General features: G+C 40.8%; 1 protein-coding gene across 13 annotated transcripts in view; it reads right to left on the reverse strand.

Annotated features, from left to right (window-relative positions):
- Window positions 1–6,581: 6,581 nt before the first annotated feature.
- Window positions 6,582–18,617, reverse strand: part of SOX6 (SRY-box transcription factor 6) — a 621,895-nt gene continuing 609,859 nt past the window's right edge. For all 13 annotated transcript variants that reach the window (XM_036861756.1, XM_036861767.1, XM_036861768.1 and 10 more), the window contains 2 exons: window positions 18,202–18,418; window positions 6,582–9,501 (listed from right to left, as the gene is read on the reverse strand). In XM_036861756.1, coding sequence (XP_036717651.1) covers window positions 9,198–9,501; window positions 18,202–18,418 — 521 coding nt within the window. In that variant the 3' untranslated portion in view covers window positions 6,582–9,197. The remainder of the gene's footprint in view (window positions 9,502–18,201; window positions 18,419–18,617) is intronic.

Raw genomic sequence — 18,617 nt, forward strand, 5'->3', positions numbered from 1 at the left:
CTGACACTGCCATTTAATCTCCGTGTGACTTTAGGTGGGTCATTTCCTGGCTCTGGGGCCTTCACAATTCAGATGAGGACAATAATCCTTAACCTCTCCATGCCATGGTATGTCACTGACTAAGAAGAGGTAGATAATCGTTCTCAGAGTCTCCTGTGTATCAGAGCTTGCTACTCAGCCTGGCCCACACAGTGCTTTAATGCTTCTCAGGTGATGCTGAGGCTGATCTGTGGACCATATTTTGAGTAAGCAAGGCTCTAGAGCACTATTAAGGGAAGAGTCATTATTACCTGGACCATGGGTTTCTTTTGTTGAAGAAGGAAAGGGTACTAAGTAAACAGGTTGCAAGGCCACTGCCCTTCGTCTCCCCAGCAGGCAGAGCAGCTAAGTATCCCTCCCTTTCTGCGGTGGATGTCCAGGACATAGGCCTGCCAGTACCCCTTGTCCCTGGGCAGAATGAAGGGTAACCTTGGGCCCTGGGATGTCAAGGAAAGGGTAGGACAAACCCATAAAGCATCCTATTTCTGGTCTGTCTCTTCCACACTCTAGCCAGGCTGCCCAGGAAGAAGGACAGAGCAGTGACTCTAGGCTCAGAAACTTGGGCATCCAACAGGATGAGTCCTCCCCATAGCATGGAGACTCAATGCCCTCAGGTCTGATCAGGAAAAAACATCACACTGACTTGAAATGGTTCTCCTCAAATGACCAGAGATGCTTCAAATAAAAATGTTCTCCAAACGAAGTAGCTAATACCAAGGTACCCCTACAGGCTCCCTCATCCCCACCATCTAAGACCCTGATACTCACAGGCATCTGTACCACACATGGAGGCTAAGTTGCCACCATTCACACATTCATTCCACAAACAAGTGTTGAGCACTTACTCTATGCCAAGCACTGTGCTGGGAGCTGGGAGGACCAAGGTACAGTCCTTGGTTTCGGTAGCTTGTTATCTAGCAGAAAAGACACAGAAACAGATTATTACAATGTGGTAAACATGATCATAGAGGTCCTTTCAACATACCTTGGGAGCCCCGAGGGAGAGCCTGAAACTATCTGGGGAGCTGGGAAAGGCCTGATGAGGTGGTGATGTTTGGGGTGGGGTTTGAAAGAGGATAGGAAATTTTCCAAACAGAAAAGAGAACAGATGTACTCCAAGCCAAAGGAGAAGTGAGAGTCCCAGGGTCGTGGGTAGGCCCCAGGGTGTGAGAGAAGCAATGAAGTCGCGGGCATGTACGGCCACAGTGGAAAATGAGGCTGGCAGCTCTGCGGACACTTGAGTGTCAGGGTAGGAAGTTTGGATTTTATCTGGTCAGCTATGGAAACCCAGAAGATTTTAGGAGAGATCATGAGAGGGAGGACAGATCAGATCTGTGTTTTAGAAAGAAAACCAAAGGCAGTGGTGAGGATACACTAGAAATGAGAAATCTGTGTCCTAGAGACCAGCTTGGAGGAAGGAAGGGTGATCACAGACAGGACCAGATTCCGAACTAAAGCTCAGCCAGTGGCACCAACGCTCTCCCCTAGCTGAGACATTCTCTGATCAGAGGAGGCAGGCTCGCTCGCGTGCTCTGTGTACGGGCCTGCTGCTAGGTGTTTTACACGTGCCATCTCACTGAATTCCCCCAATAACCTTGAGTGGTAGGGACTATCGCCCCTTTTAACAGAGGAGAAAGCTCAGAGGACTTACTTAGGGAAGGTCACAGAGCTGGCAAGTGGCAGAGCCAGGTCGTGTGACTCCAAAGCAATTCCCTATGCTTAAAACCCACGGGGCAGGAGGGAGGGGCATGGAAAGCTAGGTTTTCAGGACTTAACAACAGATTGCATCAAATTTACAGTTTGACTGTGATAAAGAAAAGTTCCACAAATCCTTGGCTTTTCTCTAATGAGGCATTTGTCATAGGAAATATCAGAGAAGAAATTGCTAGGCCTCCCCTCTGTCTCCCTTGAGCCCTTTGCTCCCTTCTCCCGGTGTTGGTCACTAACCTCTGGATCCATAGCCCTGGCTTGGCTGGTTTGGCCAGTCTCCTTTAAGGGCCCGCCTCACTTTGGTCCACTACCCCACCTCCAGGCCTCGGCCCCTTAGAGGCTGGTATCATTCGCTCCTGGGCCAACACATAGCTGGGCAAGGAGACCGGGAACTCTCCTTCTCTGAGGCAGAAGCAGCTGAGAACTCAGCCAACCACTCCCAACCACAGCGGAGGCAACGGTTCCAGAAGTGCGGCATTTTCCACTCTTGGCTGCTAGGCTTGTAGAAGTTGATGTCATGTGAGAGGTTGGCCCTCGAGATTCGTTCATACCCGGGAATGCTGGGAGTTTTTATAAACTGTTTCCCTCTCATGAAGAAGTCAGGCAAATAGGAAGTGACATTCTTTCTCATCTTCTCTGGACAGAAATCCACCTTGGATCCTGTTCCTACCATCTAAATCCACAAGCATTTCCTGCTGCAGCAGTGCGTGCTCCGCAGTGAAGAAAGCGGGCCAGTCTTCCAGCCTAAGGGGTTTGAAGACTTACCTCCCAGCGAAGGCAGAAGCAGCGGCGGGAGGAGGAAAGCTCTGCAGGCTCCAGCAGCAGGCAGTGTGGGCCAGGGCTGCGCGAGCCTAGGGCTGACCGGGCTTCAGGGTAGGGACAGCTGGCAGGGCACAGACAAGGCCGTACACGGAGGTCATAAAACAAAATTTATCTTTAATTTGTAAGTGTCAACAGCAGTACAAAAGATGGAGTGATGACGACTAGATTAAGGGTAGAGAGGACAGTCTTGAGGTAAATGAGCATAAATAGGCAGTTCTTATAGACACTCCCCTGAGGGGCCTCGGCCCCATCACGGCATATACATTATCACCCAAAGATGGCATGTTTAACATATCAGGAAAGCACCTTGTGCAAAAAGGAAAAAAAAAAAAGTAGCTAAGGTGCCAATATACACCAGGATAGATAAAGACAGTGTCTTTCAATTTTGTCTTTTCCCTTAATTATGAGGCAGAGGAGGGGAAGACTTTGAAAAGTACCACTGAAAGATTATTCAATGTTGAGTTTTATCTCACGTCAATACTGCACAACGAAATCCAAGAAGTGTGTGTATGCAACAAAGCTAAGAACAATGATTCATTCCTTGAAATTTGAAGATATTCTTTTTTTTTTTTCTCATTTCTTCAATCCTTAGCAAACTTTTTTTTCCGTTATCAAGAGGAGAGTGTGAGAAAGATGTGATGGCAACCCTTAAGGTCATTTAAAAACTTTACACTGGACTGTACAAGATTTTTTTTTTTGATAAACTATTTACATTTTCAGACTTTCAAACATATTCAAAGCAGCAATAGACACTAGTTTTTATGGTTTTTGTTGTTTTTCTAATTGCCCAAATAGTTACCAGCCACGGGCCAAGTAGGTACCTGCATTATACACAGAATTTCTACAAAGAATATCTGCAGTTAAAATTTGCTCAAGGGTGTATTCAACGCCCTTAGCGTCCCAAGGGCCGCACCCGCAGTGTCGCTAGAGGAACCAGCACAGCACCTTGACAACAGAGTTGCAGTTGTCCCAACAGCCCTACACAAACTTTACACTTTTGAAACAGCAGCCAGCATTCAGTCCAGCATGTCAGTGAATTGTGCTGATTAAATTAACACAGAATACAATCTCACAATATACATCACAAACAAATTACAATGTCGGGAAATCAAAGAGTTACAGTAAGATAAGTTATGTAGTAACAGCTTATAAGCTTGTCTAAGGTAATAAAAATTTTACATGGCAAATACAATAATGAATGAACATAAATGCTAAGCATTCTAATTTGCTACAAGCTGGAAAGGGTACAATAAAGACTGCACTTTTCAAAAAAGCAAAAACACATATGACAAAGGAAGACAAACGGAGAATGCACATGAGCAGGTCTGCAAATGTGCAGCATACAAAACAGTTAAATATTTGCACATTCCCCGTACTCCAAGAGCACCAGCACTGAGGCCTCACTTTCTGCTTGCGGTTCTTCAGGAATAAGAAGCTACTGAGCAAGATATGTCACTGTGTTGCCTTTAAGCTTTCATATTGCCACGGACACCAATTAGAAGAGTATCTGCACTAAGCGTTACCTTTCTGCCCCTCCCCCTCCCACCTCTAGCCCTGCCCCAAAGGTACCAGCATTCCAAATACTTGTTCATGAGCTTTTGGGAAGAAATCTGTCCCCAGAAGAAAAGATGGCATGGGGATGAGAGGGAAATGTGTTTGCATATCAATATTTTCAGTGATATTAGCAGAGGGTTACACTCAATAGTACATGGCATTAGAAACAGAACATAATCGGCAGGAATAGCAGATAGAAGTTGTTTATTAAGGAAGAAAACATGTCAGGGGACAGATGACTTAAGGAAATGATGCAAGTGCTTTTGAAAAAGGACAAATGAGGTCATACAATATTATTATACTTTGAGAAGTGAGTTTAAGTGCCAACTCAGTCCTTAAACAAACGTGTACAAAATCAGGCAAGGCTACAGCAACCATTTTTGTCATTTTCTCATTAGAAAGGAAGACCCAGTAATAAAGTCAATACATTCCTCTAGCTGCATTCTTTGCAGTTGTTGGCACTTGGTACAGGACTTCTCATACGGTTTAAAACTACTAACTGATTCTTTTTCTTTTCCCTAATGAGTAGGTAGAGGTCACCTCTTTGCAAAACGAGTAAATTGAGAGAAGCAGCCTCAGCTGTGGTGTTCAAGTGACCGGGCTGCCTTCCTACCGGGGTTAGATGGGCTTCCTCAAAACAATTCCTGCTTTCAGCTAGTGCCCGTGCTCCCCGCTCAGGAGGGTGTGCTCCGGAGAAGCAGCCTGGCTTCATAAGGAAAAGAAAGAAGCCTTTAATTTCAGCCCTAGAGTGATCACACCCTTTTCAAACACCCCAGGCTCCAGTGGGGCTAATGTTCAGGGGAGGCCAGAATTTGACAAGCTCAATAGCACTGTGAGCCCGCACCTGAATTTAGAACTTGGCCTGAGAGATGGTGTCAGGACCCTGGCAAATCAAATCAGGCCTGAGGACAAGGCTGGGGTGTATCAAATACCAAATGAAGCAAACTGATGTGCTCCTAAAAGGGTGAGCTGAATACAGGTGAAAACAACAAAGCTTTCGTACCTTCCTGGAAAAAAGATACTGCATCGCATCTGCCAATGAAACAGAAAAACTGCCTCCCTGGCTGCTCCTGTCCACAGATTGACCTTTTCTTTCTCTCTCCCTTTCTTTCTTTCTTTCTTTTTTTTTTCTTTCTTTCTTCCTTTCTTTCTTTCCTTCCTTTTTCTTTTCTTTCTTCCTCTTTCCCTTTCTTTTCTTTCTTTCTTTCTTTCTTCCTTTTTCTTCCTTTCCTCCTTCTTCTCCTTCTTCCTTTCCTTCCTTCCTTCCTATTCCATATGGTCCATTGTTTAGGACAGGATTGTCTGCCAGTGTCCCTACTCTAAGTGACAAGGAAAATCCTGATCCTGCAAGTTCTTTAACAAAATGGAGGTAATTTTTACCTTTGATTTGAAGATACTATGAAATAGGGAGCAATGGGAAAAAAAAGTTGATTAACATTTTTTAATTGGCATGGTGGGACTTTCATTAATGGCCAATCTCAGAGAAAGATTTTTGCCTTTATAATGGCATTCATGCTTCATGCTATTAAATGGTCACAGAACTACCTTATAAGATTTATGTGGATTCACAAAGCAAATTGACTCTCTCCCAGCTGTGCTGGAAATTCACCATGTTCAATTCATCAACTTTCTATACGAAAAAAAAGTGAAAGTCTGAGTCTGTGGACAGTGGGTTCTAAACTATATGAGAACCCAAGTGATGGGTTTTACTGCTCCAGCTACAGGTGGGACTCTGCTTTCTCACTGTGGCTGATAATTCACTACCCCATGAGGTACAGTGACTCGTCAACTTCTAGTCTGGACCAACATATATGGATAGAGAACAAAAAGGAAATACATAACTTATATTTCACTAAATATTCATGAACCAAAAATAAATTCTATTTCTATGTTATATTTACACAATTAGAAAAATCTAAAATGAGATGGTGAAGTCATAAAAACTTTGTTTAAGCCCCACTGAAAATAAAATGACGTGATCCCTATGATTGTCATTCTTAATTTCCATGGATATTTAGAGCCAAACTTGGCTAATAAATAGAATAAACTGCTTATGTGCAGAATTTAGATTCAAATACAGCATCACTGTTTGACCCAATGAAAGAGACGTTTACAATCAGATCATTCCTGAATAGCCTTTCATTTTTAAGAACATGGCTAGAAGTAACTGAACCCCAGTACTGAGGCAGAGCTGGAGCTAAAACAAAGTGTTCATACACACATGTATTTTGCATAAATAAATGAAATAACAAGACATAAAAATGACTCAAATCCGGCAACTGTGAGGCAAGCCCACACGAGTCGAAACAGATGACTTTTGTTCATGTAGTTTTCGTACAACAGCTTCACATTAGTCAGAAGTGATAAAAAATACCATTTATATCCAGTGCTTATAACACTTACGAAACAACATCTGTGAGTGTGTGTGTTTTTTGTTGGTTTTTTTTGTTGATTTCTTTTTTTGTTTCTTTTTTTTTTTTTTTTAACTACAAGCAAAATCAAGTTTCAGTCCTAAAGAACAGTCCTTTGTTCTCCACCAGCCCAGAATATTATTTTGGCATGGTCATAAAAACAAACAAAATTAACCTACTATTCTAAATGTCTGCCTTTGTGCAAAATTAATTACATACAATACAATGCTAGCCATACGGCACTCTACTTATGCAACAAAATGAAAAAGGAGAGGGAGAGGGCAAGAGCAAGAGTCAAAGAGAAAGAGAAAAAAACGTGAGAATGAACTGAGGAGGAGAGGTATATAATCAAAAGAAACCAGTAAGACAATAATAAATACTCTTTTTTTTTTTTAGGAAAACGACCTCCTCCTCATTTGAAATAAATGTACAAAAACAAAGTTCCAATCCCCAATCAATATTAAGAACCAAACATTCCTATCAGTACCTTAATCAGTTTATAGAGAGCACTCCTAGCTAATGACATAGACAGTAATGTCTTGGCTAGACCTATTTATTGCTATTAGGTATGGCCTTGAGCACTCTTAAATAAATATGAAGGTACACTATTTTCTTCCAAGTGACAAAATGGCTCAAGAAATCTGATGGGGCCGTTCCTATGTCCTGGTGATCAGATTCTGGTTGTCCCATGAGGTGAACTGTCCCATTTGCTGACATTCTCCCATCAAAGTACTCTGGGTGAGGCTCCCCCCCTAGGCAATCGGTCCTGGTTTCAGGAAGGTCAAAATGGCATGGCCGAGCTCCCTGCAGTTAGGAGATGGGGAATGAAGCCTCACTGCTTCCCAGCCCATCAGCACATCTCCAGAAAAATCCTTGTGTGACAAGGGCAGTTAATCTTGTTCACACGTAGGCATGACCCCCATGCAGCCACAGATGGAGGGAGTGAGCCAGAGGAACTCGTCTGCTGCCCCAGGAGTGATCTGTTCCCCAGAGTTAACAGTAGGAACATCCCATTTAGGGAATGTATTTCCCCTCCTTCTCCTTCCCTATGGTTTTCTTTCATTCTCTGGATGTATCACGACTATTTGCCTCTATCTTTGCTTTGAGGCTGTCATGTGGCTTCTTGCATCCTGGGGATTTTGCAAAGAACTCCCTAGATGTGCCAGATGGGACAAGGCAGCTCAGTGTAAAGGTGCCAGCCCGTGACAGCATCCCTGTGGACTCCTATGTGGACCGCAGCTTTGGGCTTTAGGATTGGCTGCGGGACTCTCCTGCCTGGCAGTCACCACTGTTGACCCTTGCTGCTGAATGGCATTGAGGGGAAATGCCACTGATGCAGATCCTACCACGTGTTGCTTAATTGAATTAGGGGAAAATTCTGGCAAAAGATTCAAAGTCACGGGGAACCTCAGGGGCATACCTGTTGAAGTGTAAATCTCTACACCTGTATCCAAATACACAGCTCTATAGCCATATATACACTGATGTTCAAAAACAACAATATAGGTATTTAGTAGTATCTTGTTTCAGAAATGCTTCCAGATGTTCTGGGGACAAAAAATCACTATGTACACCTTTGTATCTAGCAGGAGAAGGAGGTGAAAAGGGCTGAAAAGTTCTTTGGGGAAAGAGGGTAAGAAAAAAGAATTATTAAATTAATGCCACCAACAATTTTTTTAAATAAATAGTAAGTGGACCCTTGACATTCTGGAATGAATAAATTATTTAAGAGAAAATGTGTTAAGACTGAATGTCAGGGTTAAAGGCAAAGGGATAATGGATGTAGTGAGAGGTGGTCTCAGGCAGAGAAGACCACCATGTCGGTGTCTGGTGTGGTGATCGCTCTGGTGTGTGGACGTCGTACCACGTCACACACTGATGGCACGTCAAGAGGCAAACACAATTGGGTACATGCACTGTGGCAACCTTGTTCATTCCTTACAATATCTTGTCTCCAGATTCCTGAGTACTTCACCATTTTCTGAAAAAAAAAAATGTGTGGTTTGCTATTTTATTTTAAGATGCCAAAGATTGTCTAAGACTTTGCAGTGTCTCCTTTAAGACTTTCAAAATATTAAGATTCAAAAGTTATGAAAAAGTTTGGCACATTCAAAGTTTAACTCTACACATGGAAAAATGGAATTCTGAGGCCTTTTGAATATGCTCTACATGCAGCTGCACACGCCGTGGACTTGTTCTGTTTCACAATATGAAATTCTCAGTTGTTTTCTAAAATAATTCAGAATAAAAACACATTCACAACTTGTAGGCTGGCACAGCATACCTGAGTGAGAATGTTTAACCCCATCTAAAACAGTAACTTAAACCTTTATCAACATCCAAAAGAAAAAAAGTAAGACAAAATATAAGACTTGTAAGACAGCTATGGGTTGAGATAAGTTTTCAAGTCCTGGTGTCTCATATTTAATATGTCTTCACCTAAATTAAAAAACAACAACAACAATAACAATAACGACAAAAAACTCAAGTTCATGAAAAATCTGGGAAAACTTAATCTGTCTCACGCTTTACGAAACAATTAAGACCATTCTGCTGATGTAATTGTGGAGCCACAAATGCATGCGGGCTCTTTAAGAACTTTTCTGTTGGGGGAGGGGAGGTGAAATGTCAGAGTATTTTAATTCAGCAAACAAACACTCCTCAGTTGGCACTGACAGCTTCCGGGGCTTCATTTTCACTGCTATAGTCTGATTTGGGATCATCTTCATAGTCGTCATACATTTCCATCTCATCCTCTCCATTAATCATTTCATTTCCAGCTAGGCTTCCGCCGTCTGTCTTCATACCATAAGTGCTCTGGATGACCGGGAGGCTGGGCTCTGGACTGGCGGAGGTGCTAGAGCAGTCAGATGTCATCTGAGGTGATGGTGTGGTAGTTGCCATAGTAATAGCACCAGGATACACAACACCTGTTCCTGTGGTGATTGGAATCTGAGGCTGCTGCCTGTATAGATTCAAAAAATAAAATAAAACAGAGGGAAATATCTATATGCATATGTTCTTCTGTGTGGCATCGGAATTCACCCCTCACACATTCTAAAAGGGGGCTCTGTTTGAAATTCTAAGCAAATGACAAAATGTGACAAAGGTGTTTCCTGGAGGAGTCCTGCAAATCTCCCTGATGATGTGATTGGTGTTAAGCAATACAATGGAGCAATTTATCGATGGTTTTGCAACATGAAAGCAAAGCTTTGATAACCCCTTGGCATTTGGAACAAATACTATAGTTAATTCCACAAAGTTACATGTGAGATCATTTTTTAAGATCTCCCAGGACATGACAAAAAAATAGGCTGGTAATATGAGACATACTATAATGATACTGTTAAGCAGGTTTGTGTCTTCACCTTGGTTTGAGAACTGTACAAAGGAAAGATCAAGATGAGAAAGGATCCAGTATATCCCAGAGTCAGATTCGGCAAAGCATGTATTTGGTATCCGTGTAAATGTCTACTTATTTCCGTGGCTGAACTTGTAGGGAAGCTCCTTGAAGCTTCTATTTCCTAATTATGAAAGGATCATCTTGGATGTCATGAGTCCTGTGGCCCTGGGCTGGAGCTGGGGTTGGAGGAGTCAGGAGTGAAGAACAGTGAGAGCTCCACCACTTAACAGAATAACACGCTGCCTCATCCTAGATCCCAGCGGGTGCCAGGGCATGGTCACACCAGCTCAGTCCGTCGTCATGACGCTCTAGTTCAAATAAACTTACCAGACCCTTTACAAAGGGCAGTCTCTCCCTCTGCAGGGAGACATGGCCATCTGTCTCTCAGTTTCCCTTAAGGCATAGTAACTGGTTGAAAGAATGAAAGATCTACTACCTAGCTCAAAGACTATGACTGAAACAATATTCTCATGGATGCAATATTCACCAAGTGTTTCTCAACCTCTATGGACAGTATTATTAATTCACTTCAAAATGTCATTGTGACTCTCTTTTCTGAGCCTCAGTTTCCATCTATTTATAAAAGCTGGGGTCAGGGAAGTCCTGGAAAGTCCTTCCACCTGTTAATACTTGGCCTCAGGTCAGTCCATCACTTGAAGCATTCTTACTGACCCCCCTACACTGAAACTTCTATCCACCTCAGTCTAAAAGCAAAATACTCTGAATTTGTGAAGAGCTAGCTTAGTTACCAGCTATTCTTTGACACGTCCTGAAGGAGCATAACTTCTCAAAAAGGTCTGCACGCCTTCCAGCCTGGTAGAAGGAGAAATGATGGAAATGGCCTAGAATCACACTGTGGGATATCTGATAATGCTATCTTTAACAACCTCTTTCAAACACTAGGAGGCATAATAATGATGCCTTAACCTTTGACTAACATAATATATAAATATTTACATATATATTACTTCATTCAGTTAACATGGCAACCCCATGAGGTATTATTATGCCCAGTTTTCAGATGAAGAAAATGAGGCCTTGCTTAAGGTCCTGCATTCAATAATCAGCACTGCTGGGATTTGAACCTAGGTCACCTGACTTGAATTCCATCACTCTTTCCTTTCTAGATATTCAATATACAGATACACTATGCTCACTATATCCCATAAGAATTCCTGATTTCTATAGAGCCTGTAGGTATCCAGTTGATACTAAGTGCCTGATATTGATGCATTTTCTATGATGCTCGTGGTGATTTTTTGATTGCCCCAAAGAAGATGATAGAGGAATCTAAATCTATGTATAGAAACATCTGATGAGATACTGTTTTTGCTTTCATAGAATCAAATTCTAAAAACAGTATACTTCTTGCTTCCTAAGTTTTGGGAAAATTAACACAAATTAAATTTTATACTAACCTACCCAAGGCAGTAAGCACCTCATTAAATTTTTTACTGAATTTGGATAATTGCAATAAAAATATTTTTGCCTTAGTCGCGTAATGAGTGTAGAGTGAAAACTTTTACTGCACTATTAACCCATTTTACAGATTTCCCAATATGGTGAGCTAATCTATAATATAAACTCTACATACCATATGCAAACTATCAAATGATACATTTTCTTTTCATGAAGGACATTTTCTTTTTGCAAAGAATAGATGGTCATTTCTTTGCAGTATTTTAAAATCAAAATATCTATATATGTATTAAATAAATTTGAATTGACCTCTTATTATGTGCTATGGACAATGCTTAGATGTTTCCACATTATCTCCTTTAATCCTCACAATAAGACTGAGAGATAAATAAAGGTGCAAAACTGAACTCCTGATCATTCTCCCATGTACTGGGCTCCTCTCATGGCCTTTCAGATCTTGGTTAATGATTACTTCATCTTTCTGACTGCTGGGGCCAATCCTATATCCCTATATCTAATCCATCAGCAAATCCTACTGGATTATATCCAAAATCCCTCCACTTTTGCCACCTCTACCTCTACAAACCTGGTTCAAGCCACCATCAATGCTAATCTGGTTTACTGTAAGAGCCTGCCTCCTTAGTTCAGGGCACATCCCCTTCAGACAATATTTCAACACAGTAGATAGAGTGATCTTTTTAAAACCTAAGTCAGATCACAATACTCTTCTGCTCGTAACTCTTCACTGTCTTTCCATCTGACCCAGATTCAAATTCAGAGTCTTCACAATGGCCAACAGGTCCTTTCAGCATGTGGCTCTCCACCACCTCTGACATCTAGTACTCACCCCACCTACTCATTCTGCTCCTATTGCTCTGGCCTCAGTATTTCTTGAACAAGCCAGGCACAACCTCTCCCTGAGATCTTTGCAATTGCTGTTCTCTCTGCCTAGTTCTCCCAGGTATCTGTACGGCTAGCTCCCTCACCTCCTCAGGTCTTTGCTCAAGTGAATCTTCTCAGTGAGGTTTTCGATAGCCACTCAGTTTAAAATTGCAATCCATCCTCTAAAGCTCCCTACCCCTTTCCTTCCTTTACTTTGTTCTAAGGCATTTATTACTGTTTGATATTTACTTATTTATTTATTCATTCATTCACTCATTCATTGTCTGACATCCCCCACTAGAATGGAAGCTTCATGAAGATAGGATTTTTCACTGATGTAGTCCCAGAGCTTAAGCAGTGCCTGGAACATAGGAAGCACTCAACAAAAATCTGTTGAATACATGGAATGAATGAATGAACTAGTGAATGAGAAGGAAAACAAATGAAAAGTCTGGGTTACCTGTTCTACAGAAGAAAAGATATAATGAGCTTAGATATATGAGAGAGAGGGTGGTGGAGAAGGAATGTGAATATAATCATCTTTAAATGCTTGAATGATTTTCTTCACAAAAAAGGAAGAGATTTGTTCCAGAAGTGACCAAAGAAGAGGATCAGAACCCATCTACGAAGTAGCAGAAAGGCAGAGTATGGCCTACTTAAGAAGAAAGAACTTTCTAGCATTAGGAGGTATTCCACAAAGAAACTAGCTCCCTTGGAAAGTGGTGAGCTCTCTAGCCCTCAAAGAGTTCAAGCTAAACTTAGAAAGCACTCCTACAATGGCTGGCTGTTTGAAGGACATGACTTCTGAGGCCGCTTCTATGTGACCACTGATCCCGTGGATGCAGAATCATACGCTAACTGTCATGTTGGTCCTGCTCCTCATCGCCATTATCAGCATAAAAAGAGACTAAAAAAATAAGTGAGCATAGGTAATTATAATTGAAGAAATCCAGCTTTCAAGAGTTTCCAAAATATTATTTCACCCTACATATTTTACATTTCTTACTGCCAGAAGAAATTCCTAGGATGGCCTCCTTATTTATTACTGAACATTTTCACATTTCCCCCATGTGTTCATGCTCTCCTTCATGCTAAAATAGGAATCTTTACCTGTACTTTCCACCAGCCTGACCCTACCCAAACCTCAAGTCCCCTTCCTCAAGAATGGCCTACGCGTGGCCCTAATGCATAGTAATCTCCCTCCCTCAGAGCTTTACTTGCTCTTGTCTATATAATCAAAATTAGTATTCCATTATACATTATGTGGAGCACCATGCAACGTATTCTGTGTGTGCATGTGTGTACAACAAACTATTATTTGCTAACCTATTCATGTATATGTCTGGCTTCTCTGACTATAGCATTCTCTGAAAGCTCACTGGGTACAGAATTAATGCCTCGTGTACTATATTAATTTAGTACAGTGCTAGGCACACAGCTGGTTTCAAATAGGCCCTTACCAACTGACTGACTAATCAATTAACAAAATGGAAAATCTGGCCAGCAGGCTCAAGCTTTGTCTATCGGAAATTACTTTCCTAAAAAGCATTTTTCCTTCCTTTACAGATCAATTGTAAAGTCAAAATTCAAACACTGCAGATTTCACAAACAGGAATAGCTGGCAAGTACTGGGCTTTACAAATAATGAATGTGCACATCAAAACAAAAGTTGTAGATATTTGTAAAAGTACACACATGCAGCTGATATGAGTAGAGATGGCTAAGAACCCCCCCTCCCAGCCCAAGTAAAGAGTTTGAGCTGTTCCTGATAGAGTCCAGCATTGTGGCATGGTTTCCAAATCGCAAGAAGAGTCCTGGAGTAGAGTCTAGCTTTGCCCATTGCAATGGAACTATTTATTTATGTTGTCAAAGCTCCTGTTTGCTGATCCTTTAGACTTTTACAGTATCTATAAATGAAGGCAACGAAGTTTGCTTCATTAGGAGATTAAACCTATAAATTGCACGTCTTTTTACATTACCTATTAGAGATTCTAATCTGGCTTTCTCTACAGGAGGACAATGCTAAAAATAGCATGTCTAGTCTATGCTCCTCAGTTAAATTTGTAAGTATCTTATAGGTTTTACTCAACCTCTTTGAGATTAAGATCAAAATGGCAAATGTTCAAATCACTTACACCACAATGCAGTAGAACATAATTCTTTATAATATGAAATACATACCTGACACATAGCATCATTTCTCTAGGATAATAATATTTACTCTAATTTGGGACTTACTATATGCCAGACATTGTACCAACCACTTTAGATACATTAAGTTATTCAATCTTCAGAAAGGTCTGATGTTGTAGGTATTATTGTCATCCCCATTTTACATATGAGGAAACTGAGGTACACAGAGTTTAAATAAGTTTCCCAAGGGCAAGTGGAGAGTTCAGAGGAATAAGAATTGCTATGCACTAGTTCCTAGAGCCAGGAAGAAGCAGAGCTAGTATTTGAGCCAGAACAGTCTGGCTCCAGAATTGACATTCTTAACCACTACACTATACAGCCTCTAAGAAATTTGTAGGCTCTAATTGAGAGGTATGTGTAATGGTGAAAAGGAAATATGTTTCATATAAGCCTGGTCTAAATCTCAGCTCTGCTATCTACTAGCTGTGTGGACTTGGACAAATTATTTAACATCTCTGAATATTGTGTTTTTCAACCTCATAGAGAGGATGATAGTGCCTATCTTATAAGTTTGTTGTATCTGCAATAATCTGTATAATTCACTCAGCATAAGTAAGTATTCAATAATTTACCATTATTGTTACTCAAAAAGTAGCCCCAAATTTTAATAGTTTTTAGTATCTGCATAATTCTCTATTAGCTCACAAGTAAATTACTGAATAAGCTTCAAATAAATTGGAAATACATTACATTTGGCCATAGTTCTTTGGGAAAAGACAATGTTGTAGCTATATGTACCCTAATAAGTATCATCTTAACGTTAATAGTACTCCTATCAGGATTATTACAGAACTCTGACACTTAATCTATCAATTGAAGGGGTTAAATCTAAGGTTAGAGCTAACATTACTCCATTTCATATATTGATAAATTCATTTCATAATAGCTAAGTAAAAAAAAAAAAAAAAGTAACTCACTGAATTTCCAGTTGTATCATCAGTAAAATGCATGACAATGTTGAGCAATATATGTAATTTTATTGGCTTGAAAGTTATGCACATCTTTTCAAAATCAGCTATAAAAATTGACCTCACCCCCATTCCCTCAAGAAGTCAATAGCAATCTTTGAATTTCTTGTTTGTCTTTCCCTCTTGTAAATAACCTCGTATCTAATGAAGATCAGTTTGCAAAGATGAACCCCAGGGAGTTAATAATCTATCAAATACAACTACTTAAAAGAGAATATGAATCCTTAAGTGGAAATAATACCTGGCTTTATGTAGCAAGTATTATCAAAACTGGGCAGAGGATAATACTCAGCACTGGAGATTAAAGAATAAGATATTCTGGCCATTGCCTGCACATCCGTAGCCCTATTCCACAGTCTAAAATGAGCCTTCCACAAAGGACCTCTACGCCATCAGAATCCTTAGTCTCTAAATTTCAAAGCTCCTTTTATGCTACTGTATACCACAACAAAATACCTTATTTTCTCTAGGTTCTAGGAGCTCTTCCTCAAAGGGCACAGTCCTACTGACAACTGTGCAGAATAGGACTATGAGGCATATTTTGGAGCAGTGTTGTAAAGACAATTCCTCAGTCATTTGGCATGACAGAGGCAGAGACCTGACTTAATCCTTTGCTCTTGCTCACCTTCCAGTAGCCATAGGACCTCTTGAAGCCTCGATTTCTTTACCTTATTTAGAGGATTATGTACTTTGTATACCTAAAACACCTCGTATACAGTAGGCATTCAATAAGTGGTAGATGCTATTGAGTTGTTTTAGAGTTTCATTTTATGTGCATTGTTATGTGTTGAGGTATTTCAGTCCAGAGCTGTTATCAATGTCCCCTTTGGTAAAGGGGACTAAATTAAATAGAATTACTGCATCTCATATTTTCAAGTAAGTATCAGGGAACTAAAATGGTACCTTTGATAATCTTCCAGACTATGGCAAAAGAGACCCACTATGCAACACAGGGGACATGACTGAGAGAAGGGTGGGAATGACAAAACATCTCAAATTTAAACTTTTGATTCTCCGTTCAAAAGAGACTATATACATTTTCAGAGATAGACTAACAGGATTAAAAGAAGACACTACACAGTCTTAAATTTATATTTTGTTACCTACAACTATACTTCCTAGAGTGCACTGTGACTTGGTATATTTCATCAATTCTCTAATTAGCATGTGAGTAGCCCAATGATATTGTATTGTACTTTTGGTGTTAAAGGCATTACTTTTTAAAATGCAAACATTTGTAACACAGAAGAATTTGATATCCTATTTTGGCATGTCTTCATCTGTTGATACACTGGGATCCTCAAATAACAAAGTGATTTAAGCCTCACTTTACCTCGAAAAGGTTCTGCCACAGTGTAAAGAAATTCATTGATTATCTAGTGTGATACAAAATATAGTTTTACTCTGATAGTAAATCCATATTTAATAGTAATAATAATGACAGGAATTCACTTTTATTGATATTGTACTAAGCATTATACAGAGTACTTTTAAAAGCACTGCCTCATTGAATCCTCTCAACAATCGTATGAGATAGGTACTATTATTCGTTTCACTTCACACATGAGAAAACAGAAGCTTAGAAAAGTTAAATAACTTGCCCAAATAGGTCGCACAGTGTCTGAAACTCAGTGGTCAAACGCCGAAGCCGATGCTCCTCCCCAGAACACTCTAGTGTATTGTATAGTGACCCAGACTGCTTTCATTGGCCTATTTTTGTTGTGTTTTTTTTTTTTTTGTATTCTGACTATTTACTTTTCCAAATTAGTTGTATGTTTTTAAACACATGCTTCTGAAACCAGCCTTGTGTTTCACGAGGTTATTTTCTGAGTGTCCTTAAAAATAAATGGTTCTTTACTCCTCCTTTAAGGCATCTCTTTCCTTCACCTCCAAGCGAAGCTTTCTTGTTTCCCTGGCACAGCACAGCGCCTCAGTTCCCCTTCCAGTTAACAGTGAACACAGCTTCCTTTTTGCTTCCTCCACTTCTCTCTCTCAAGCCCTTTCCCAAGTGTCTCCCCAGTCTGATGCCAGCTGCCTCAGGCCACTGCCTCCAGACGGCCCTCTGGTTTGCCACCCCTGTGCTGCTAGGTCTGAGTATGCTGGAACCTACAGACATCTGCACCCTGCTCTGCTGACCACTGTGGTTACAAGAGGCCTCTTTCGAGTGCAGACAGCCAGTCAGCCAAGTCGAAATTTATACCAGAAATCTATTACCTAATTTTTAAACAAAATGACATGAAATCAGACTTGAAGATATCAAAAACATGTCTAGTTTCTGATTTAAGCAAGAAAATCCACATTGTTACTGCTTCTACCACAGAATAATTTACTGCAACAGGAGTTCTGGATCTTATGCCAAAAATGAGGTCCTCTAACCAATGTCAAGGCCAATTATCTTGTGGTAAATCCCACAACAAAAGCAGACTATTGTGATTAGAGTCAGAAGCACCACCCAGAGAAGCTGGAAAGCTTCTGGGGATTTCTTAAGGTTAGTTTTTACTCTTTTTTTCTCCCTGTGTGTCTGCTTAAATAAACTACCAGAAACTTTGTGTGTGGGCACTGGACATCCTAGATTAGTCTGAGAGACAATGAAAGGGGTTATCATTTGGGAGTGATCTGTCGCCTGTTTGTTTTGATTTGAGCAGAAGCCATGCTGCAAGGCTGTGCGCTTGTGACAGGCCCCTTCGGTGTGTCACAACATCTTCCCTTCCCTCATCTCCTTCCCCAAAACACTGCCAGTAGCCGTCCTGTGGTTTCCTACCGCAGGACAGCCCAGGTGGTTAAATGCAGGAACACTTACCCCACGGTAAAGAACTGCCTCATCTCCTGTCTCCGAGATCTCATCAGTTGCTTATACTCCCCAATCCGGAGCTTTTTGCCATCAACAATGCAGGTGCGTTTCGGTCGAGGTTTGTATTTATAGTTCGGGTACTTCTCTAAGTGGATCTTGCTTAGCCGGGCCTGCTCCTCATAATAAGGTTGCTTCTCTTGGTTGGACATGGATTTCCAGCGAGACCCTAGACATAAAAATAGCCTTAAGTGCCCAAGTGGTCAAGGCAACGTACTCCTGGCAAATAACTAGATATACCTTCCCACCACTTCACTCACCCGTGCTCTGAGTAGCGCCTATTACCACATACCATCGAGCCACACAACTAGTGTTTTAGACTATAGAGCAAAGAATAATTTGGATGTGATACATTTATTATATTATTT

This window comes from Balaenoptera musculus, chromosome 8, assembly GCF_009873245.2.
Source record: "Balaenoptera musculus isolate JJ_BM4_2016_0621 chromosome 8, mBalMus1.pri.v3, whole genome shotgun sequence".
Lineage (NCBI taxonomy): Eukaryota > Metazoa > Chordata > Mammalia > Artiodactyla > Balaenopteridae > Balaenoptera > Balaenoptera musculus.